The sequence below is a fragment of the Cyprinus carpio genome, chromosome A5, assembly GCF_018340385.1.
Source record: "Cyprinus carpio isolate SPL01 chromosome A5, ASM1834038v1, whole genome shotgun sequence".
Lineage (NCBI taxonomy): Eukaryota > Metazoa > Chordata > Actinopteri > Cypriniformes > Cyprinidae > Cyprinus > Cyprinus carpio.
In genome coordinates this window covers 28,429,771-28,455,246 of record NC_056576.1, presented here as the reverse complement: position 1 = coordinate 28,455,246, position 25,476 = coordinate 28,429,771, and the positions used below count along the sequence as shown (strand labels likewise).

At 38.7% G+C, this 25,476-nt stretch overlaps 1 protein-coding gene across 1 annotated transcript in view; it reads right to left on the bottom strand.

Moving 5' to 3' along the window:
• Positions 1 to 8,225: 8,225 nt before the first annotated feature.
• Positions 8,226 to 25,476, bottom strand: part of LOC109062456 (neurogenic locus notch homolog protein 1-like) — a 44,532-nt gene continuing 27,281 nt past the window's right edge. Inside the window, exons 14-34 of the mRNA XM_042756743.1 lie at positions 25,258 to 25,403; positions 25,047 to 25,160; positions 23,363 to 23,482; positions 23,113 to 23,265; positions 22,811 to 23,039; positions 22,021 to 22,222; positions 20,936 to 21,089; positions 20,632 to 20,815; positions 20,303 to 20,436; positions 17,979 to 18,236; positions 17,758 to 17,870; positions 16,753 to 17,324; positions 15,618 to 16,052; positions 15,391 to 15,539; positions 14,304 to 14,517; positions 13,977 to 14,067; positions 13,648 to 13,810; positions 11,943 to 12,241; positions 11,667 to 11,814; positions 10,944 to 11,041; positions 8,226 to 10,803 (exon numbers count right to left, since the gene is read on the bottom strand). Of these exons, the coding sequence (XP_042612677.1) occupies positions 9,487 to 10,803; positions 10,944 to 11,041; positions 11,667 to 11,814; positions 11,943 to 12,241; positions 13,648 to 13,810; positions 13,977 to 14,067; positions 14,304 to 14,517; positions 15,391 to 15,539; positions 15,618 to 16,052; positions 16,753 to 17,324; positions 17,758 to 17,870; positions 17,979 to 18,236; positions 20,303 to 20,436; positions 20,632 to 20,815; positions 20,936 to 21,089; positions 22,021 to 22,222; positions 22,811 to 23,039; positions 23,113 to 23,265; positions 23,363 to 23,482; positions 25,047 to 25,160; positions 25,258 to 25,403 (5,293 nt within the window). The 3' untranslated portion in view covers positions 8,226 to 9,486. The remainder of the gene's footprint in view (positions 10,804 to 10,943; positions 11,042 to 11,666; positions 11,815 to 11,942; positions 12,242 to 13,647; positions 13,811 to 13,976; positions 14,068 to 14,303; positions 14,518 to 15,390; positions 15,540 to 15,617; positions 16,053 to 16,752; positions 17,325 to 17,757; positions 17,871 to 17,978; positions 18,237 to 20,302; positions 20,437 to 20,631; positions 20,816 to 20,935; positions 21,090 to 22,020; positions 22,223 to 22,810; positions 23,040 to 23,112; positions 23,266 to 23,362; positions 23,483 to 25,046; positions 25,161 to 25,257; positions 25,404 to 25,476) is intronic.

The window sequence follows — 25,476 nt, the reverse complement described above, 5'->3', positions numbered from 1 at the left end:
CCCGGGGATGGTAAGTGGCGGCCGGAAATGCTTAATTCCACTGCAACAGGAAAAGTTTTTGGAACAGGGAGTCTGCAGAGGTAACCTGCGCCCATATGTCAGTAGGATGGCACGGCGCATGCCCACGGCAAACAGACTCTCCAGTTGGAGTGCGTGCAATAATGACTAGTTGGAGTATGCGAATAATGACGGTAAAAAAATAACCTTACTTCTTAGCGGATAATCAGAATAATGAAAATTGCATGCATTTAACTGGAGTGAAGAGGTTTGTTCGTCATGTAAACATCTTACTTCGATTAAGTCTCTGATTATTGGAAATAATCGTGTTATTGGTGCACATGTAAACATAGTCAATGGCACACAAATCCATTTGACTTTCAACTGTGATCATCTGTGGTCATTTTGATTAGCTCAGTAAAAGTGCTTTCCTGGCGCATTTCAGTCCTAAGTAGTTCAACTGACGCAAACAATCAACTATGGGTGGTAAACTATGGGTGGGGAGGTGTCTGTAGATATATGTGATCGGGGTTGTGGTGTGGACAACAGGTAAGAGTCAGTTGCAGTTGTGGTTGTTGTGACAATATTATTAATTATTTTCTATTTTTTTTTGTATGAGAGGACTGCAAGAAAAAAACCACTCCTCAAGAAAGGCCACATCCAGTCATGACTGAGCTTTGCCAAAACACTTCTTAAGATTCTGAGGCAGATGAGACTAATTTGAATTATTTGGCCTCAACACTAAATTATATGTTTGGCAGAAATCCAATACATCTCACCATCCAAATAACAGCATTCCTCCAGTAAAGCATGGAGGTACTGTAATATGCCCTGTTATGGGGGTGTTTCTCTGCAGCAGGACTGGAGCACTCCTCCGTGCAGGAGACAGAAGGAAAAATGGACAGGGCAAAATACCGTCAAATTCTTGAGGAAAATCTGATGCCCTCTGCCAGAATGTTGTCAATGGGAAGAAGGTTTACCTTGCAACATGACAAGGACCAAAAGCACACAGCAAAACTGAGCACACAGTGGTTGAAGGAGAAAAAGATGAATGTCCTTGCATGGCCCAAATGGGAAGAAGGTTTACCTTGCAACATGACAAGGACCAAACGCGCCATGGTCACGCAGATTAGTACAGTTAATCAGTGGTTGAAGGAGAAAAAGATGAATGTCCTTGCATGGCCCACTCAGAGCCCAGACTGCAGTCTACAAAACGTCACCATTAAATATAACTTAACTTTAACAGTTCTGCAAAGAAGAGTGGGCAAATATTACAAAGTTTGTGCAAATTTAGTAGAGAAAAATCCCAACAGACTAAAGGCTGTAATTAAAGCAAAAGGTGTTTCAACAAAATACTGACACAAGGGGCTGATCCTTTTTCTAACTCCTGGTGATCCTGGTTTTTTAATTTTTTCTTTTTTCTGATATTTTGGTGTTATATCTGTCCCTTGATATTATAACTTGTAGTGAGCAAATACAGCTGGATAACTGTGTCCATCTTCATTTCAGGCTGCAAAGCAACCAATTTTATTATTTTAAAGGTGAATGATTATTTTCTATACCCACTGTAATTTGATGCAACCGCCAAAATGGGATGTCTTGTCTTTGACCCATATATTAGGCTATTTACCAATCATAAACCATACACTATAATACACTTTTGTGTTCAAATATGAACCCAAAATATGAACATATGGACACTTTTTCTTCTGTTCTATTGAAAGCATCCTAACAAACTGCATCACAGTGTGGTACGGCAACTGCACTGTCTCAGACCAGAAAGCCCTTCAGCAGGTGGTGAAAACTGCCCAATACATTGCTGGTGTTCAGCTACACTCCATCAAAGACATTCACCACAAACACTGCCTTAAGAGGTTTAGAAGCATTATCAAAGACTCCTCTCACCCCAGCCATGGACTCTTTACTCCTCTCCCGATTGGGAGACGTTATAGGAGTCTTTACTCTCCGCCAGCAGACTCAGGAACAGTATCTTTCCCTCAGCTGTCAGTGTACTGAACTCCAAACACAGACGCTGAAAAATAGATCTCACTCTGACCACCTATAATGCTATTTAAAAACAACAACAACAACAAAAAAACTTTACAATGATGTCAGTGGTGTGTGGTGTTGTTTTAAAATAAGGAGGCAGTTTTATATATAAATATATATCTATATATAAATATAACATAAAAAAGAGAATAAATATAATTCTATTTTGTATTTTATTATTTTATTTTATTTAATGTTATACTAATTATACATTTCATAGTGTTTTTATGCATTTTTATATTTATTCCAAAATAATAACCAAAGGCAGTAACAATTTGAACAATATTCGAGAAACAGTTTGCAAGGTTTCATTAGTTAACATTAGTTAACTACTTTAGTTAACATTAGTTAACTAAGAATAAACAATAGCCTACTTCTACCGCATTTATTAATCTAAGTTAATATTAATTAAAAATAAATATTTTTTACGTGTGAACTGTTCAGCTGTTCTTTTTAATAGTCAGCTTATATTTCAGACCATTTCAAGTTTTATTTTGACGTGAGACAAAGTAGTGGTATCTAATGGAGATAGTTGTTCGCTTACTTTATAATTAGTCAGCCAGCATTTTCTTTATTTATGCCAGAGCTTGCACGAAAACAAGAGGCGGGATTTATCACAGAAACCAATCACATCCAACCTTAACCGATCATATCCAATTATAGCGCGACGGAGGCATTGCCCCCTCTCATGTGACTTTCCCCCATTCACCTCAATGAGCCTCCAGAAAAGTCGCTTTAGGGTCTCTGTAGAAAGTCTAGGGACCAAAGGGAGGCAAGCCTCCGCTGTTACTTTACCTGCGGGTGTCGGGGTAAAGTTACAGCGGAGTATATATATATATATATATATATATATATATATATATATATTATATCTATGCTATATATATATATATATTATATATATATATATATATATATATATATATATATATATTAGTGCTGGGCAACGATTAAAAAAAATTGAAAAACATCACTTAGAGGCTTTTGCATCTGAACTCTTCACATGTAGTAATCAGTTTACCCTATTTGAAAATAATATTTTATTTTAACATGTGCACACTCACTTTTATTCGTATGTCTAATAGTCGCAAACGTCTATTGCCACATTTATTTATGATTTACATGAATCATTAGCCTATCGCATATTTTCAATTCAAAACGGTGAAATTTCATAAAAGGTTGAGTAGTTTGCATCACTAGATTGTCTATTACAGTCGGTCACTAAACATATATCGTAAAACAGTTTTCTAATACAGTAGGCTTCTATTTACATCTTTCCACAAAATCTAGTTGTGTAGTGACAGTAAGACCCGCATTCTTTGATTTGTTTGGCCATCTCGATCATTTTGACACTGACGAGCGCTGTTGGACCACTGAGGCAGACCAGCCTAGAGCCCTGCACGGGCCTCAAATTTAAGCCTTAGCCCGAGATGCTCAGGCCCTAGCCCGGCCTGTGTCCGACAGCTTATCAGAATTACCGCCGGAGCTCGTCTCCCTCCCCCCTCCCAAAACAGCTAATAGCCTACTACTGTTTCAGCTATTAAAATAATTCAGTTTTGTATGTTATGGCAAAGTTATTATATTTTGTTTAGTTTTTCTTATTAATTTAATTTAGAAAAACGTTTGGACCATTTTTATTTTTTAATATAAGTTTTTGTTTTTTTAACAACCAAGCGGCCAGCGCCAGACAGTGAACCTATGTTTGATCAATTTAGCCTTCTCAAATCATCATGACTCACCTAAAATAAAATCTATATATATAAACCAGTTCAAGCATGTTTAAACATTAAACCTAGATAAATGTGCGCAATATCCAATAGTTTGTGCTGAGAGTGCAACCTAAAGCGCGCTCTGCAGGACATGAAGACGCCAGCTCAATCACTTGCATTTTTTTCAGTGGATATATCATTTTTGCTCATAAAGGTAAGAGTAATGCATCATTCGTAACTATAAAGGGTCTACTTTTATTTGTGTGCACTCACAATATCAACAAAACGTTGTGCTTTTATAAAATAAAAGTGGGAAGTCGTGGCCTAATGGTTAGAGAGTCGGACTCCCAATCGAAGGGTTGTGTTCGAGTCTCGGGCCGGCAGGAATTGTGGGTGGGGGGAGTGCATGTACAGTTCTCTCTCCACCTTCAATACCATGACTTAGGTGCCCTTGAGCAAGGCATCGAACCCCCAACTGCTCCCCGGGCGCCGCAGCATAAATGGCTGCCCACTGCTCCGGGTGTGTGTTCACAGTGTGTGTGTGTGTGTGTTCACTGCTCTGTGTGTGTGCACTTCGGATGGGTTAAATGCAGAGCACGAATTCTGAGTATGGGTCACCATACTTGGCTGAATGTCACGTCACTTTCGTCACTTTCACTTTCACTTTCACTTTAAAGAAAATAATCATGATGCGCTTTCTGCCATATTGTCTTAAACAGGAGCGCTTAACAAAAATGAACCGAAACTCAGTGAAAACATGCCTCACAGACGTGACAATTAAATCTATAGAAAGCTTTAAATTACTACTTAACGAAATAAATCAAATCGAAAACAAAACTCTTTCATCATAATTATAATCCGTAAAGATTTTTACTCTCTCTAAAGGCGCGTCTAATGAAGAGGCGAGTCAGGATCGGCAACTTCATCCTTGCGACGCAGACTCAGAAAACACTAGTCTATTAGTAAATAATTCAAATATCTCCTTCCTATCTCCCCCCGACTCATTTATGGTTATTACTTTTGCGATGCTTTGCGGCAAGCTTAAGCCTATTGTGTGCATTTGAACGCAGAACTGTTCAGCTGCGCTGACGGCACGCTACTGCTGCTGGACACTAAACACCGCCGAGCCGCTCTTGACAGTCAGGGTAGCACGGCCTCATGTTGTTTCCACCAGCGCGGCAATTTTTTCATCACTAATTGATGGATGTCTAAAATATAAAAATAAGGAGAAGCCTAAAACAGGCCCAAGGCCCGGCCTGTGTCTGAACTATGACGTAAAAATTGACCCAAAGCCCAGCCTGAGGGGCGTAAAAAAGTTGGTGTGAAATGCAGTGCTCTAGACCAGCCTATAAATTAACCTTTTAAAACTTTTTGTCATCCTAACAACAAAGCTTTACTCATTCTTATACACAGAGTCTTATTACTGTCTATCAACTATGACAATTTTAGCCTTTCAAAGGACAAAATGGGTGGAAAAACAGTAATAAAAATAGACATAAACGACTTAAAATGCAGGCCAGGAGCGAGGCCCTCTAGATTCGCGAGGCCCTGTGTGGTCGCACACTTGGCACAGCCCTTGTGACGCTACTGCTGTCAGCACTCACACTTAATAGAGATTGTCTGGGATTCGTGATCCTGGTTCATGCGCCTCAAATGCAGGGCTTTTTAGAAAGTCAGCACGTGACAGAATAATATTAATACACAATGTTTTTGCTTACACCTCACTCTACTTTGACTTAATGCAGATATTGTATATAATAAACTGATGCATAAATGTATTATTATGGGACTAAATGCAGAAATTTACACTCACTGTAATGTGGGAATTATGATCACACAATATTGACTGATGGATCGGCAGATAATCGTCTTTCTGCGAGTCATTAAGAAATGATGATTCTATTCTATTTAAAGAAATGTGAGGTAAACGTGAATACATAATGTGCGCATATTTGGAGTAAAAATGTGTATGTTGTGTAGCACTGATCAAAAATAAATGGAAGCAAACGTGACTGAATATGTATAGGTTTGTCATTCTATTCAAAATGTCATTAATTCACGACTGATTTTACATTCCTGGCAGAAATAATAACTATTAGTGTCATTGTAAGTATCACCATAAATAGTGCTCAAATATCAAAGCTAATCTCAAAGTCAAATTTATTGTAAAAAATGTTTCTGTAATAGCTGCCAAAAATAATCTAGGTCTATATCCCCTGGAGTTGTCAGCCCTTTCTCCACCATGGCTGCTCCCTCCGTCAGCTCCATTGTGGCCGCCGTCATGGATGTGGCCTGGGTCCCACCTGGCTCCTGCTCCAATTCCCTTCAGTCTCCCGGCTCCTACCTCCGTCAGGTCCACCCTGGCTCCTCCTGTCTCCTCCTCGGCTCCTCCCTCCGTCAGATCCACCCTGGCTCCTCCTGTCTCCTCCTCGGCTCCTCCCTCCGTCAGATCCACCCTGGCTCATCCTGTCTGCTCCACAGCAACTCCCTCTGTCGTCTCCACCCTGGACTCTGTTCACCATCCTCCTCCCAGGAGTCTGTCCTCCACCCAAACCTACACCTGGGTTATAAGCCTGCCTTCCTGACCTTCGCCATCCCCTGTCACCATCCCACTTCCACTCCTTTGTCCTCCTCCTAAGTCCCCCCCCCCCCGTCCCTCCTTTTGTTGTCCCTGAGGCGCGAACATGTAGCAGATGCAGAGGTGTAGTCATTGTGGATTATGTAAACTGGTCTGATTTAAATGATGCAGTCTAAATTTTTGGATTAATAAGAAATTATATGCATCCATATCTCTCAAGGCTGAGATTTGACAGAGAGTTTACAAAATGCTAAATAAATAAAAACAGCATTACCGTTATGTAGTTTATATTACCATGAGGTATATGTGCAGGCCTGTAGTGAGCAGCAAACACAATACGCTATGGCAGATAGAGCACGAAGTAAAATACAGTAATAGACTCTGGTCATCATGGTAGTTTATATCAATCTTGAAAACAATTGGGAGGATAATTTTTTTTTTTAACATTTTGATGTTAATAACAAATGTTTATTGAGCACCAAATCAGCATATTAGAATGATTTCTGAAGGATCATGTGACACTGAAGACTGGAGTAATGACTGCTGCCATCATATGAATAAATTACATTTTAAATATAATAGATCAGAGGAAGCCGGGGATGGGTTATTTTAAATGGTAATACATTTCATAATACACTTTTTAATGTACAGTATTTTTGATTAAATGCTGCTTTGGGGAGCATGAGAGACTTCTTTCAACCCAGATACTTGTGAATGGTAGTATATACTCAGTACATGTCGGACAATTGAAGCAGAATATTTGATATAGGCTATAAATTGTAAAAAGCACAGTACAGTAAGAGTAAGCTGTACTATGAGGTGGGTAGACAGTGCTAGTACTCATTCCATTTTCATATTAGAGGTTGTAAGTGTCATAATGGATGGGAATAAATAAAGAAATTTACTTGAAAGTCATGATATGCTTTTGACGTTATGTTGTGTAAATCACTGTATCTAGATTAGTATCTACAATCAGTTTCTATTCCATATTTGTTAGATTTTTTTTTTCATGTGAATTTTCTGTTAGCCTGTAGCTGTAACTCGAAAGGTGGTGATCAGTAGCCTATCTAATTTGAAATTGTCTGAAATTAACACCATGTTTCAAAAATGTCACATACAAGTAACACTTTGGTGATGCTTCACTCCACAGAGTTTAGTGCATTGGGGAACAGTGGCCTTATATAATCAATAATTAAAAAGCCTGAATTGCTGAAAGACAGACATTGTTATATAGATGCTATAGAAAAACAAATCATGAAATCCTACTATTACCATCATTTTTTTTAATGGAATGACCAGAGAGGTTATTTAGCGCCATCAGAACGAATTACTATTAATATCTTTTCATTAATATTTATTTAAGTCTTGTCCTTCTACAAGCCCATCGATTCAAAGATCTGTGTGATAATCAGTTTTAACAAAGAATTTTGTTGTGGGGCCCAGAACAAAAGTTTTATGGGTGAGCTTCTCAAAATGAGTACCTAATGTGGTACTCATAGTACCTAAAGTGGACGTTTGTCCCGTAGTTCAAGTGAACAGTGAGTTTACAGCTTTAAACATGCGTTTGTCCTCTTAGCAGCAGAGGGCGCTGTTGATATTCATTCGAATTTCAGCAGATGGCGCTGCAGGCTAATGCAATAAAACGATTAGCAGCCTCTGACAGCTCATGCCGTAAATAATTTCATTATAACATAAGAAAAAAATTAAACCTTTTCCTTTGATATTAAAACCCAGCTTGGTATGGCATGAGGGGGCAAGAGCAAACCGTCAATATATCTGTTTGCTTTGATATTACTCAAACTAAAGTTTGTAAGAAATACTTTTGGTAAATAAGCTAGACAGGTCATAAAGAAAGTGTTAGAGCAGATTGAGAAATACAACGGATAATTAAATTTTAATACACATTGGTATATTTTATTAATCAATGAAAATTGTACAGACAGTAGAACAGTCAAAATATTCTGCATGTAAACTACACATTTACAGATATTTTATACTCAGTGCTGTTTAAATCTGATGCACTTGGAAGTACTGATGGCTTAAAGAGGATATATGACACCACCTCATCCCTTTATGGGACATTTTAACTTATTTTTGTGGGAAGCTATTGGTGGTCAAGAATCTATTTATGTTATTCTGTATGTCATATCCTCTAATCATTTGTGTGAATACATTTCTTATAGTCTCTACCCCAGAGATACTGAGGAAAAAAAATACATTCTGCATATGATAGAAAACATAACTATGTTGCATTCAAATATTTAAAACTTCCATGGCACACTTAAGATTTCTGAAACAAAATCCTGTTTACATGACAAATGCATACAATATATCTTTTTACATTAGCCATAGGCTCAAACGAAGATACAAAACTGAAGTACAGCAAAGAGAAGTTCAATTTGAAACACCTCCATAAAACCCCAGACACTTTTGGCCACGTGACCAGTTCTACAAAATTGGAGGAAAAAGATACAGAGAACTTGATATTGGCACCTGTTTCATACAAGTCAATATCCTTTCTTTTAAGTAGCTCAGATCCTCATTTTTACATCCACACTTACAGTGGACGCTTAGAAATCTGCTTTTGCAGGAATTTAATGTACAAGAAAGAGAGAAAGCAAATCTCTTTGAACTATACAAATGTTCAATTATAATACCACTACTTATTTGTAGTATACATTTTGTAGCAAAAAAAAAAAAAAAAAAATGATGATGAGAACTTAACCATAACAAATATCAGAAAATACATGAAACAAATTCAAACATTCTTCTTCTAATAACGGAAAAGCAGCTTGTTTTAAACAACATAGATCTACTTTAACACTGAAGTTTGTTGTATAAAAACATGCTCGCTAAAATGCCCGTACAAGAACTTTGTTTTTACAAATTTATACAATATTAGGTATAATTAATCAAACAAAAATGAAGGCCGATCAACTGAAATAAGACCAATAAATACCCAGTGTGTACATTTGAGTACAGTGTATTGCGGTCAATAGCATTATTTTTAAGATTTCTTTTGCCCAAATTTCAAAATAAATGGTGAAAAAAGTATAAATAACAAAATACCAATAAATTAAAAAAAATATGGTTAGTACAAGAGCATATAAAAGACCTTCAGTAAGCAGACTTATGGTGCCTTCAATTTTTGTTTTACTTGAACTGTTCCGGTATGTGTCCAATTTGTGACTGCATGCTAGTGGGCGGGCTGGAAATGCCCTCTGACCAGTCAGACATGTTGGAATGAGGCGATGAGCTGGACCACTGGTCCGGTGAACCCGGAGACGGCGTGAGGAATGGGTGGTCAGGCACTTGGAGTTGGTGGCTGGGGGTGTTGGTGTCCATTGTGGCTGAGTAACTGTGCTGGGAAGGTGGCGTCAGGAACTGCGTTCCCGCCATGCTGGGGCCCAGAGAGGATGGGTTCAGCAGCTGGGTCTCCTGGGGGATGATGGTGTGGATGGGCATGCCGTTCCCCGTGCTCTGCTGGAGCTCCGGTCCACCCAGTTCACCGCAGAGTAAGTTTTGGCTCACGCTGCTGGGTGGATTGGAGCTCTGGTGCTGCAGCTGGACGTTCGTCTGCTGCGGTCTCTGCTGCATGCTCTGCTGCATCATTAGATGCGACTGTGTGGTGAGGTGAGTGTTCTGCAGGCTTTGATAGTTCATCATCTGAGACAGCGTGGCAGGACGGCCGTTGTGAAGAGATGTCATCAGGCCGGATTGGTGAAGGTTGGCCTGACCCGAGGCGTTCCTCATGCCTCCGAATTGATTTTGGGGACCCATGCTATTGTGCATCCGCCCGAGCCATTCGCACTGGCCATTCATGATGTTAGAGCCATTAGATCCGGCCACTGGAAGATGGGTGAGACGTGGGGGTAACGGATCGAACTGTATATGGGCCAGTTCTTGCTTGTTGCCCATCCCCAGGTGGTTTACGCCCATGTGGTTGTCTGAGATACCCTGTAAGTGATTAAGCGACATGGAGGGTGATTGCTGGAAAGGTGATGTCATCAGGGGTGGGGAGGCGACGTCAGATATGTACCCGTGAGGCGACTCCAAGGAATCGACCGGCGAGAGCACGGCTGAGCTGTCTTGTAAGTTTCCCTTTCCATCCTGTGCCTTCTTCTTCTTGCCTTTCATATCTTTGCCGTCCTTGCAACCAATGCCTTTTGTGCTTGGCTTGCGGGGTTTTTTACTTTGTACAGAGGGCTTCATGCTACCCATGAAGCCGTTGGGGGAGCAGAGAGGCGGGGAGAGGGTGGTGCAGAGGGGGGCACTGTGCATGGGAGGGCTGCGGACCAGGTTGTATTCGTCGATAAGCCGCACGATGTCGTGATGCATTCTGTCCTGAGCAGTATCCCGTGGGAGCTGATCCATATGGTCTGTGATCTCCCGATTAGAGAAATGCTCGAGAAGAACTTTAGCAGTCTCGTAACTTCCTTCTCTTGCCGCCAAGAATAGAGGAGTCTCCTCCTGAATGGCAAAACAGTTGGTAAGCCAAAAGCATTTTGAAAAAGTTTTTGTACTATGTTAATATAAATATTATGTAAGGTGTGTTATGTCTAAAATATCATGGCATTATTTGTGATACAAACTAATCAAGTGCTGCTTACCTTATTGTTCTGCATATCTTTATTTGCCCCGTTCTTAAGCAGTACCATCGCTGCATCTACGTTGTTCACAGCTGCTGCCCAGTGAAGTGCAGATTTACCTGTAGCACAAACAGAAACACTCCATTACATTCACTGAGGAAACAACAATAGCAATATATAGTAATAAATGTAATAGTGATAAAACAGTAACAAATCTTAAAATATATCTATACATTAACAGTAAAATATCACCATATTATATATCACCACTGAAATGTTTGGACAAATCTACTCATTCTTACTACATTCTACATTCTTACTATTTTCCAAATTTTAGAATAATAGTAAAGTCATGAAATGACTGTCTTCTATTTCAATATATTCTAAAATGTAATTTACTCCTGTGATGTCAAAGCCGAGTTTCCAGCAGCCATTTTTCCAGTATTCACTGTCACATAATTCTTCAGAAATCATTCTAATCTGCTGATTTGGTGCTTAAAAAACATAATGTGCCACCTGATTTACCTTGTAAATGTAATATTAATAATAATAATTTATTATTAACATTTATTTCAAAATTCTTGGCTTAGGTTTCCTGTCTGCAATATAATTTTTAAGCATTTAAAAATTAGCCTTTAGATCAGATCATCTAGAAAGACTTTTAAGATAATGAGAAACATTTGACTAGTAGTGTGTGCTGCATTCAGGTGAATCAATGAAATATGTCAGTGTAATAAGTCATACCAGAATCATCCGTGGCATTGACATCAGCATGGCAGTTGATGAGTTCCTCCACCATGCCCTCGACTGCCAGTCTTGCTGCCAGTATCAGAGGTGTGGTTCCATCATGCATGCGGGCATCCAGGTCTGTGGCACGGTTCCGTATTAAAATCTGCACAAGTACAAAAGTTAACATGTTTCAGAAAACCGAGATAATGATGCAGCGATTGGTGGAAATGCACAATATTAAGCCTCATACATATTACTCTGTATTCTCTTATGCAATTGTGGCTCACATACCTGGAAGACCCCTTGTGCATCTGCAGCCACAGCAGCATGTAATGGAGTCCGTCCCATATTGTCCTGGATGTTGGCATCTGCACTGGCCTCCAGGAGCCTTTTTGCAGCATCTGAGCGGGCATAGCGGGCAGCCAGGTGTAGGGCTGTCTCACCTGTACGGTCTGTCTGGTTGTGAAGGTTGGCTCCTTGGTAGATGAAGTCATTGATGACGTTGGCTGAAGCATCCTCCTCTTCCTCGCTGTTTCCTGTTTCTAGTCCTCCTCCACTACAGGATGCAATCATCAGTGGAGTAAAGCCATCTAGAGAGGAAAAAGAGAGCGAAGATGTTATTTTTATATTCATGTAGCAGAAGCTTTGTGCTAAGGAGACATTAATTGTTCAAATTCTAAATTCCTTTATGACCATAGTAATTAGAATTGTAATTTCAAGCATATATATATATATATATACCAACAACTTTTTTTCCCCATATTTCAGGTTTCATCATTATTTCTGCTACACAATTCGAAGAGAAAACCCTGAGACAAATGAAAGTTAGTTGAAAGAGCTAAATTTTTCCTTTCCTCAAAGTGATGGACCAAAGTAATGCCTGAGAAACAAACAAATCGAAGCTAGATTTGACACGCTGCCTTTCTGAATCGCCCCAGATCGCTTCACTAACGGATTGTAATCAAGCGTGGAGGTTTGGTAAATCTCAGGGACGCTGGCCACGCTTTGAAATTTCAACTGCTGGTAAAACAGAGTATTATCACCTCTGAGGGGCTGCTTTCTTTGCTGACTTCGACAGGGGCTTCTCGGCTTCAAAAGAATAGCTATTCCCAGATCAGTCACGATTTGGTCGATTTTAAAACATCAATCCACACAAAGAGGAAAAGAAAAAAAAAGGAAAAACAGCTTGCAAAGAGATAGCAAAAGAATGCTGCCTTTGACAATCTAAAAATTGTTGTAAGTGGTATATTGGTGCTTCTAGAAAGAGAGGATGAGCATATCATAAAGAGTTTTAATTAACAAAACACATGTAAGCAGAATGATATCACAGGATGAATCAGTTAGACTGGTAAAAAATGTGCTCAGTCCCCAGGGTTTAAGCTTTCAGTCAGAGCCTTTGAAGTGGATTCTTTTCCCCACAGGGCCCTGAGCATTAACTCCTACTTAGAGCTCAATTCAGTTCCTCGTCCCAGCATTCGACAGCACACGCACACACACACACACACACACACACACACACACACACACACACACACACACACACACACACACACACTGTGTGTTAACAGGAGAACAGGTGTAATCCATAAGTAAAGAATGCCTTTTACGCTGGCTGAGTTCTAATTAAAAAAAAAAAATCAGAATGAATATCTCCTTTTGTCTGTTAACTAGAGAAGTAAAATGATTTCCCAAATTGTACTATTTTTTCTACCTAATAATTACATGGTCAATGAGGCCACATTTTTATATAAGATGTATATATATATTTTAAAGGAAAGTTATACATTTAAATGAATAAAATGCATTATTTAAATTTTAATATAAATTACATAATTATAAATATCATTAAAAAATGAAATTGATATTTTAATGAATAACGTTTTATTATAATTACATTGAAATATATTAAATTAGTATATTATATTGTAATTTAAAAGTCATCAATAGCCAATAACAAAACCACTGCCACAAAAAAATTATTACAACAATGCCTAACCTGGTCCTCGGGCGTTGACATCCATGCAGTCGTTCTCTATCTCGCCCTGAGGGGGTGTGGGAGCGATGGATGGGATGCGTAGATCGGCTGCGTCCAAGTGCTGCTGCGTCCACTGCCGGTGATCTGGCTGATCGTCTAAATCAAGCATCATCTGCTCTTCTGACTAAAAAAGGAGAATTAGACATTAACAAATTGATAACAAACATTTTAATTCATTTTATTATTTAATGCAAGAATACTCATTATAAGACGCTTCTATGTGAATTTTATGATAGTGATGTCTGTTTTTTCTTTAATCTTGTCGGTGGGAAATTAGTTGCTCTGCTCACCCTGAAGCGTTTAGTATCTGATGGTTCTTCTTCTCCCCATTCATTCTGGTTATCATCCATTAATGAAATGTCTGAGCAGTTCTTAAGTGGCCTGTTTTCAAAAAAAATAACCCATTAGACATGCCAAAATAACTTTTTAGCACCCAACTAAAAAGAAAGATTGAAAGCTACTTTAAAGACTGTTCTCCAACACCAAAAGCCATCATTGATTATCGACCTCCACCTACTTCCTTAAACTTTAATTAAAATAAACTCAACAGATGATCATTAATTCAAATTTAAACCTTTGTCCCTTCAAACCCAATACCCAAAGATAACGTGACTGACCTCAGACCAACGGAGTCTTCGCCGACCGGCTCCCGCCTCTTCTTCTTGCTGGGCTCGCTGGTCTTGAAACCCTCTGGAAACCAGAGTTGACCGTGCTCGCGGCGGCGTTTACGGGAGGCGACCATTCCCACGGCGACAAAGGCCAGCAGTGCCAGTCCTGCCAGAACCAGGTAGACTGGATAGAGCTCTATGGTTGGCGGCCCATCAATCTTACCTGCCACAGGAAGCACAGTTGAGATGTCAAACCCACAGAAAGGACAAGAATATGTTCCTCATCCAACGATGAGGCACAAATAGCTTGAGATGGGCAGACAAACTAGAGCGAGGCACACGTTCGTAGTAATCAGAATTGCTAACTGCTCCTCATCAAAAAGGAGCTGGCAAATAAGAAAAGGAGGAGGACAGAAAAAAAGAGAAAAGAAAGAACACCTCCTCTCCCCTTTCTCAGCCCAGGGTACCAGGAGACAACTTTACCAGTTCTTCTTTAAGGGAAAAAAGGGAGGGATTAATGAACTTCAAATTACCGCGCACACTTTAAGCTGTAAAGACGAAGGATTTATTAGGATTTTCGAGATAACAAAGACTCCCAACTTCTAGCACACTCCCGATCAATTTTTCTGCTCTCTTTTTTCATGCTCTCTCCACTAACGATTTTGAAATGATAAACTCTGCTCACCTAAACCCTTGGAGATGCATAAAGTCCTGGTACATTCAACAAGGTTAAGATTGCAGAAGCCCCCATCATTTTAGATTCAAACCATGAAGGGGTGTCTTGTTGGGCCAAACGACTTGACATGATTTGCATCAATTAACTATTTTTAGTGCCTGGAGCCAGCGGATCTGCCCTCAGACTGCTGCATTGATTGTTTAGTCTGTCTAATGCACAAAGAACATTTGCTTCATTGTTATAAGGAAGAAACGCACAAACTTCAAAGTGATCCCTGTAATCCGCGGTAGGAGTTGGTGGGGTTAAAGGTTGGGGGGGGGGTGTTGCTGAATACATTGACTAAGATGGGAGGCCTAGTCTTGATTAAGGGCATTATGGGAAGACGTGAGGCACACGACAATGCTCGTGCCAAACACTCACTTGTGACGGCCTCAAGTACGTAAGGCATATTCAGACTGCCACTGGAAGCCAGGGCTCCGAGGAAAGCCGCCACATCATTTGCACTCTGGAAGCACTCAGAGGTTTGTTGGTAGCATTGGCGGTTGTCAATCTCCAAATATACCACTGAGCTGATGGAAATCAAAAGCATGATTTTTTATTCAAAGATATTTTTAAAGCATACGCAGGCTCAACTTTCACATACATACCCTTTGATCTGCATCTCGTCCAGTTCTCTGCGTTTTCTCCCTCCTTCCACCACTATATTGTAAGTGCTGCTTTTTATGGAGCTTAAGACATTGCTAGAAGCTTCGCTCCAGCCATCTAGTGATCGTTTGATGTTGTGCTTTCTCAGCTCCTGCTCGTTGCCGTAATATGGGAAGATCATTTCCTCTCCCTTGCTGTCGCGCCGGAAAACGACGTTGGTGTGGAGCACTCGGCTGAGCTCCCGCAGAAATCCAAAGGAGTTGTTTCGGAGCTGGTCAGGCAAAATGTGGACCACCACAACCAGGAGTCCAGTAGCTAACTTCTCGGGTATGTTGCCGGCACAGTCCAGCCCGTCCCATTCACACTCTGCATTATTGCAGCCCTGGTCACAGTGGCCATCTGCATAGTGGTCTTTGCAATACTGGTCGTAGAGTGGACTATGAGAGATGAAAGCAGAGTTTAGAAAAAGCATTCAATCTGGATTAACAGAGCTAAAAAGCTTCCAATTCTATTTTTACAAGGTTTCTAGATAGCTTAAGATGGTAGACTACAAGCTTGAGGACCAGGTTTTGACCTGTTAGACCAGAGGTGTCCAAACTCGGTCCTGGAGGGCCAGTGTTCTGCATAGTTTAGCTCCAACCCTAATCAAACACACCTGAACCAGCTAATAAAGCTCTTACAAGGCATACTAGAGGCAAGTTGGAGCTAAATTATGCAGGACACCGGCCCTGCAGGACCGAGTTTGGACATCCCTGTGTTAGACCATCTGGGTTAATATGGTTAGAGTTTGTAAACCATCTTGGCCAAGGTACCATCTTCTGAAACTTCCCCACAGTGAATTAAGGACCAGTTGGATAAACACATCCATTATGTGTCCATTATGTGCAGTTAGCTAAAAGATAATCGGATAATCTTACTTTTCATTCACTTAAAAGCTGAGCTTCACTAGAAAAATTTTCATGAATTTTTCAGACCTGCTGAAGAGAAATTGTCTGGGAGTTTCAAAATTGTGATTTCCAATTAAAACCCCCTGAGAATTTCTCTTAAGCATGGTCAATTTAGCTTCAAACTCTTAGCTATGGTTACAAATGTGCAACTTCCCTGAAACTTGTGTAAAAATTCTCAAATAGCACTCACTTGCACTGGCCCTCCAGTCTCTGACAGTCAAATCCGTCATAGAGGCACCCAGCATTGTGACACTGTTCATCACACTTCCCGTTATTAAAATAGCGCCAGCACTGCAGCGCGGCCGAACAGTTCTGCCACGGGGCATTGAAGTTCAGAGAGCAGTCCCCTCCATCCCAGTCGCAGGCATAATTATTACATGTGCTGTCACAGATCTTATTGCCTTTCTTGTATTCACACTCTGCTATCTCGCATCTCACTTTCACTTCTGGAGCAGGTGTGATATCTCGAGCAGGGCCACCTTGGAAGCTGTAGTCCAGGATGTGGCAGAAGAGGCCATTGAAGCTGTTAGGACAGATGCAGTGGTAGTATGGGGCCTCTGAGATATACTCACACGTGCCTCCATTGTAGCATGGATTGGATGTGCAGTGACCCTCAGTGGGAGACTGGCACTCAGGACCAGTGAAGGCAGGGGTGCACAGGCATTTGGGGCTCTTGTGACCAGAAATGCATGTACCGCCATTTTTACAATGGAGACTACCACAGGCATGAGCATCATACTCACAAGTTGAGCCTGTATAACCCTAAATGAGACATACACAAGAGGGAAAATGTATGCATCACAGTTTACTGACATTTTTACCAAATATATAGGTAAAGCATTCATTTGTTCAAAAATACAGTAAAACATTATTATTGTTAAAAATTATTTACAATTTAAAATAACTGCTGAATTAAAGTATTATTTTAACATTAGCATGAAAATTTATATAGCCATATACCAGACATATGTAATTATATAGAATATTTGTGGCCTTGTGACTAAAATGGAAAAGCTAAGGAGAAATAATTTTATAAATTCTAATTTATTTATTTACCACATTTATATAAATGCCGTATAGAACCTGCCTGATTAGTTCATAATCTATGTGATGGAGATGAAAAAACAGGACTGAAAAATGATACAAAGCAGGTTCAGAAAACCATAGCTAAATGTATCAGAGAAATATGACTAACTGGTGGACATTTGCAGATGAAGCCATGAGGAGTGTTACTAGCCACAGCGCAGATGCCTCCATTGCGGCAAGGTTTCCCCTTACAGCCATCAAACACTTTGTCACAACGCTGACCTGTAGGGATACACAAACAAGGTTATTATTAGACATTTGCAACATGATCAGAATGTAGCGTTACTCTTTAAATCAAAGCAAACTGGTCCACAGTAGCCTGTGCTGTACCTGTGTATCCTGTGCGACACTCGCAGCGGTAGCTGTTCTTCAGCTGGATGCAGCTGTGTGTACCACGGGGGTCACAAGGGTTGGACAAGCATTCATTGACATCACCCTCACAGCGTTCCCCCACATATCCGGCCGGGCAGATGCAGTGGTACCCGCCCACTCGGTCCACACAGCGGCCCTGGTTAAAGCATTTGGGTTCTTGGGTGATGGGGTCGGTGAAGGGTGTGCAGTCGTCGATGTTGATTTCACAGTGCACACCTGAGAGAGAAGCGGAGAGGAAAGGTCTTATCAAAGCTACCCTTACTGCAGAGAGGTAAAAAAAGGCTCTGTCCAAAACCTAGTGAACTGCCTCGCTAGAATACTGCCTATGTAGAGAGCTGTCCTCTAAGGCAGCATAACAGTCATTACTGACTGATATGGAATGAAGAAACATGACTTAAATAAAATAGAATGCAACAACTGGCTTACTGTAAAATTTGAATAAAATTCCCATTTATTTTCTCCATTGTAAACAATAACTTTATAAACCTTTAAAACCTGACCTTACTAAGATCTATGAGGCTGTTAATGACACATGCTTTTGTTGTGGAATGTTCAGCATGCATTATTTCAACTTATTTTTTATTTTATTTTTTTAATAGCGTAATTCATGGTGGAAAAACTACATTACCCATAATTCTGCAAAGAAATCAAAACAAGTACAATGTGACAAAAGAGCCCTTTAGTGACTCTTAAACTACTTAAATTATAAAATATGTGTATAGGCTATATACTGTATGCATAATTTAAAATAAATGTAAAATACTGTTATTTCTATATACATAGTCAACATGTTTAAATCAACAGGTTTATGCTCATATGAAGAGTTTAGTTCCAAAACGCTATAAATCCATTTTGATTAATTTGAGTAAAAATTTATTTTCTTTACCAAGAAAGTGGCAAGATAAAAACCACTTTTTTCTGTTTCAAACTTTCACATAGAATCTTTAGGTTTTAATAACAAAAAAAAATTCAAATCTAGATTTAGATTTTTAAAGATTTATTATTAAAACTAGGGGTGTAACCTAAACCTCTAAACTACAGTGAGCCCTTTTACATTAGGCCTACTATAAGGTTACAGTTAACAACAGAGCCCAAACTTAAATTTAATTACGTAAATTTAAATATTTAATTATTAATTTATTTATTTTTTAATATAACAAGCAACACTCAACTTGTAAAAAAAATAAAAAAAAATAAAAATACATGCAAACATGTAAACTGCACATATATAAAAATATATTTGTTGTTGAAATATTAATTTACACAGTGCCTCTCATAACTCATTACTCGGAACAGATTTATTTAAACATTAAATAATTAAGACATCACTAACAGGTAAAGTAAAATGTAATATTCTAATATTTTGTGAAATGCTCTTCTCTAGACTTCATGTATAGCACACTAACGAGCTGTGGACACGGATGACTTCCTGAGGTAAATTAAATTCTACATTACATTTTGTTTATTAGCTGTGTTATTGCCGTCTTTCTGTGGTTGAAACGCTGATTGAGCGATTACATGAGGCAATTTATTTCGCATTAAAACTGGTAGTAAAGAGGAAGGAAAACTATGATGGCAGGTGTATTCAAAGCACCGCCTCTACTGTTTACAATGCGTGGAATGGTGCGCTGCGATTGGTTGAGTGGATGTATCGCATTCTGCAAAGAAAGGAGACTGGCATTTGTCGCTTTTTTCTGATTTTCAAATAGTTTTTTGCTTCAGTCAAGGTTTGTAATGTTGTGATTCATCCTGTAGCTGGATTGTTTAACTAAGACTGTTTTTTTTCTATAGGGAAAATACTTCCGGAACCCAGGCCATTGAAAAAGCACTCTATTGATCCTAATAAAGATAGATGTTAGCATGTTGCTAGCAATGAGATACTCTACTCTAAACATAAAAATACAGAGAAAACATAAACATTTCTGTATTAATTAGATTCAGTTTAGATAATTCCTGATTAATTACATGGAGGAAAAATTTTTATTAAATGATTTAAGATTTAAGAATTAAAAGATTTTAGAAGTGTTCCTATGATGCCTTAAAATCATAGAGCTACAGACAAAGACAAAGGAGAGTTTTAATTTTAATACAACTGGGTAATATAACAAACTGTTTGAAAGTTTCTGTCCAATTTATAAAATAAGTCCATCTATGAGATGTAATTAAGCATGACTACATCAATCAGAGAGAAAGGTCTAAGCCTGCTGATAACAGTTAAGACCTAATTAATGAAGCGTGGAATGGGCAAAAAGAGCAAACCAGAGGAGGAAGTGATAGCTGACCTTGTGTTCCCCGGGGACAGGAGCATTTGTAGGTATTGATCAGGTCGATGCATGTGCCTCCGTTCTGGCAGGGCTGAGACAGACACTCATTGATCTCATCAGAGCAGTTCACTCCATGATAACCTGGCACGCATCAAGAAACAAGAGAAAGAGCGAGGCGAATTAATGCCAAACATAAAACAAGCCTGTTTCTGTTTACTTGGCAGTTTCTTCCTTCTTTGCCAAACAAGCAATTCTTTTACAAAGAAGGGAGATTTAGCAAGCATTAACCTAAGTGTCTTTTTCTACAGTCACTTCTGTCCCTAACAACCAGATTTTCTTTACATACTTCACAGGAATAGCCGCCCAGGTAGTCGGTGCAGATTGCTCCATTCTGGCAAGGATTGGGAATGCATTCATCCACCTGCTCCTCACAGTAGCTGCCTGTGTATCCAGCCTGACAGTGGCAATAGTGTGTGTTTCCAGCGTCCAGACACTGGCCAGAGTTACGACACAGCCGGGCCACCTCTACACCTAAAAGTGGAAGAAGCAAACATCACAGCAGATTTGTAAATCACTGAAGAGCCCCAGCAGAAATGTGTGGTAATCTGCAAACATATTTTAGTCGCATTACATACAAACAAACAAACCTACCTTGCTGTTTGGCAGCCACCTCGCAGGAAACGCTGGGGACGTCACAGTATAAACCAGTCCAGCCTGTCTGACACTGGCAGCTGTACCTAGTGCCGCTCTGTCTGCAGATACCTCCGTTCTTACAGGGAGACGGCTTACACCAGTTCACCAGCTCCTGCAAGACAAGAATTTATCCAGTGTTCACTAAACTCGTGCATCTATGAGTTCAAATCTCTTTAAGTCATAATAAATATTTTATTTTATTTGACATAAATTGCTGACATGAATTAGGCATAGGTCATTATATCATAATGTAATATATCATATATAATCTGTCTTTAAATTATTGGCACTGATTACTGGCATTGATACTCTAAGCATAAAAATACCAAGCAAACATAAACAATGTCTGTTTTAATTAGACTGATTTTAGAAAATGGGAAAATGTCTGTTTTAATTAGACTGATTTTAGAAAATGGGAAAATAAGGGAAATGTGTCTATATATAATACATTGTGTTTAAATAAACATTTTATATACATTTTACATTTTATTTATAAATATTACTAGTGTGATTATTTTAATATAAAGAAAAATTCTGTTAAAATTAAAGAAATTAAGATCAATATATATTTATTTTGACACTTCTCACATCGGGAGTGCTTCTATGATGCCTTAAAATCATAGAGTTAACTATGAAAATTATAAGAGTTAATTTTAATACAATTAAGAAATATAACAGTGTTTGAAAGTTCCTGTGCATTTTCTAAAATAAAAGTCCATCTATGAGATATGATTGAGCATGACTACTAAGATCCTAAAGTGCTAATGTGAATCAGATATAGATCGATATATAAATAAATCAGTTTTTAAATTACTGACATTAACTACTTAAAAGAAGTGGAATTAATAGAAATAAATTCAAACAAAAATGTTAGTATATATCTTTTAGGGAATATTGTGTAAAATAAATGTTCATTCAATTTTTCAGCAGTTTTTAGAATTATACTACAGAATCAACAAGGAAACACTATAAGCTATAAATGTATGATGGATACAGACTGTTTTAGTCCAGTTCACATGCTGCCTAATTCTGTGATTTGTTACCTGGCAGTTAAGGCCATGGTATCCCTGAGGGCAGGTGCACTTGTATGTGCCATAGCTGTCCTGACATGTGCCTCCATTCATGCAGGGTCTGGAGTCGCACTCGTTGATGTCATGCTGGCAGTAGTTTCCAGTGAACCCCGCTGGACACAGGCACGAGAAGCTGTTGATGCCATCCACACATGTGCCACCATTAAAACAAGAGCTGTTTGAAAAAAAATATTAATACCACAAAAAATCATTACTACATTCATTTAAAATCATTTAGTTTCTCAGGCAAGTAATATACAGTATAATGGGTTGTGATGCTTCTCTGATTGCATTGTCATTTGTTTACCAGAGGGGGCACTAATGTATAATAATAAATTCTCTTTGCATGTCAGAATGGCATTACAGTTCAAAAAGATGGAGTCCATAAGATTTTTAAAATGTTTTTGAATTTTCAGTAGTCATCAGTGTCACCTGATCCTTCAGAAATCATTATCATATGCTGTTTGCTGCACAAAAAACAGTTTTCATTACTATCAATGTTGAAAACAGTAAAGTTCAAAAGAACAGCATTTATTTGAAATATAAATATTTTGAAACAATTTAAAAGTCTTTACTGTCACTTCTAATTAAAAGCTTTTACTGTCAATTTAATGCATCCTTGCTGAATAAAAGTATTAATTTCTTTGACTTGTTGCCTCTTGATTGTAAGAGCTGTCTGTTGCAGCCAAAACAGTGATTATTTTTTTGGCAAAGGTTAGTATTTACCCTTGAGAACTGATACAAATAAGAGCGCAGCTGTTACCTCTCAGTACAGTCAGGTGTGTTGTTCTCACAGTGAATCCCACTGAATCCAGGTGGACAGGTACAGGTGTAACTGTTCACACAATCAGTGCAGTTCGCACCATTTCTACATGGGTTACTGTCACATTCATTAATGTCCTCCTCACATTTGCTGCCCCGGAAACCTGGTAGGCAGGTGCAAGTGAAAGCATTCACAGCATCTTTACAGAAGCCACCGTTACTGCAAGGGTCTAAAGGAAAAGTATGGGGTTAGACACCAACTAGATCAACTAGATTGAAATAAAGCTGAAATGGGACACTCACTGGGCTTGCAATCGTCAGTGTCTGTCTCACAGTTGCGGCCTGTGTAGCCTGATTTGCAACTGCATTTGTAGCTGCCAATAGAGTTTTGACAGACGGCATCATTTCGGCAAGGGTTTTTGACACATTCGTTGATGTCCACTTCACATGTTTGGCCTACAATTGAGGGAGAGCAAGAAGTACAGTATAAATATACTTGTAGGTAATACTGAGGCTAGGACAGAATTTCTTGTTAGTTTTGTGAATTCTGTACCTTGCCAACCTTCAGGACACACACAAGAGAAGCTCTCATAGTCTTTGGACTCCTTACATACGCCTCCATTCTTACAGGGTTTAGGGCTGCACGGGGCCAACAGGGTTTCACAGTTCTCGCCTGGAAGAAAAAAAAAAAAGCATTGTTTTCAATATGTTTTTTGCATTCAAGATGTTCTTAGGAGACATTCTTCCTCTAAGGAGACCTAAATTTAGAAGGTGACACTATGTTTCATCAGTACAGGTTCTGTACTGATTCCTCTTTTCTTGGTTGGAGATTAGTCTGTCAGTCCTCGCAAAGCAAAGCACATTTGGCCTATCTATTTCCACGATGGTCGGCCCCTGCAGGAAGCCAGCAGGTTTTCCTGCCATTGTCTGGCCATTTGCGTTCCTGTGAGACAGGAAGTAGGGCAAACAGGAAACATGACAGGCTACTGTTCCCACCCTGAGACGAGTAGATTTTTGTTATTCTTGATATAACTCTGTGGATTTTTCCAAAAAGAAAGTCACTGGGAATTAATATCATTTCTGTTCCACAAGCAGAACATCATTATCTGTTTTGTGTCAATAACACATTGAGAGGAAAGAATGTATCGTCTGTTGAAAACACATTTCCCTGTGTTGTCAACAGAGATACTTGCAGGGCTCTTGAGGGGCCACTGTCAACAATTTGGGGCTAGATTGATGGTTTAAGTAGAGTAAAACAAACAAAAAGTAGTAGCCACACTGAAGTTATTTGAAGCTACCCTTACGAAAAAGAAGTTTATTCAAGTGTGCTATTAGTATACTTCTTTTAAACTTTATAGAAAGTATGCTTTTAGTTTCTCAGAAATGTACTTCTAAAATGGATATGTACTTCTCAGAAATATACTTAAAATGACATTTAAGTATACTTGACTTATACTTAAAAAAAGTCTAAATATACTTGAACTTTACTTAAGTATACGTAATAAAATAAACTTGAAGTATACTACTTTTTGGTAAGGGTATTGTTTTTCAGGCTTTTAAATATTCAACTAATAAATAAATAGGTTTTATGTCTTTTTTAAGCTTTAAGGTCCTAAAAAAAATTCAAAGATTCTATTTAAAAAAAAAAACTACAATTTTCTTCATGAATATGCACTACAAATATTTATAAATCATTCTGTATTTTCAGGCATATCTGAAATTTTGTTCAATAAAATGCTCCTAGAATGACAACCATTGTTCATCTTCGTGTCTTAAACTAAAAGTTACTGGCTATTTAAAAGAAATAGCCCACCACAACTTCCTGTTTCAATAGGACATCCATCAACACAGGAATGAGAGCTAATTGTCATAATGTCATCATGGTCTCAAAAATATCTTACATATATATATACAGTACTTTTCATCAGGCATTTCTATCACTGCAATCTCCTTGAAGTAAAATATGTACTTGAAATCCCCCTGAGATTTTGAGTTAATATTTCAATAGTTTTCTGATGTCGATTAAGGGTCATATGACATACAGATAAACTAATAAAATGTTAAATGTTTTTTGTATGTATGTATGTTTATTTATTTTATTTTTTTTATGATTTAATTGATTATTAACTTTTCATCAACTCCTAAACTCTCAAAATGGTTTAAACTATTATAAAGTCACAACTACATGCTAGTGAAAAACATGACAATCAATGTCATGAATAAAGCTAAATTCATACCTGTGTAAGGCAGCAAACAGTTGCATTTGTATCCAGCCACGTCATCAATACAGGTTCCTTGATTCAAGCAAGGGTTGGAGGCACATTCATTGATATTTGTTTGGCAGTTGGGACCTATAATCAAACGTTAGGAAGACATGGTGTATTTTGAGTGGTGGTGGAAAAGCATAGCCCATAGTTACATTACATTAGCAGAATGAATGATACGAACCGCTGAAGCCAGCGCGGCATGTGCAGACGTAGCCGCTGGTCATGTCCTTACAGGTGCCTCCATTCATACAGGGATTGGACTCACACTCATTGTTATTGATGTCACAGTTGACACCACTCCAGCCGGAGTCACAAATACAGTTATATCTATAAGAAACAAGATCTGCATTTTACATTTGATATTTTTCACTGCTAAAAGATCCCATTTTAACCATCTTAA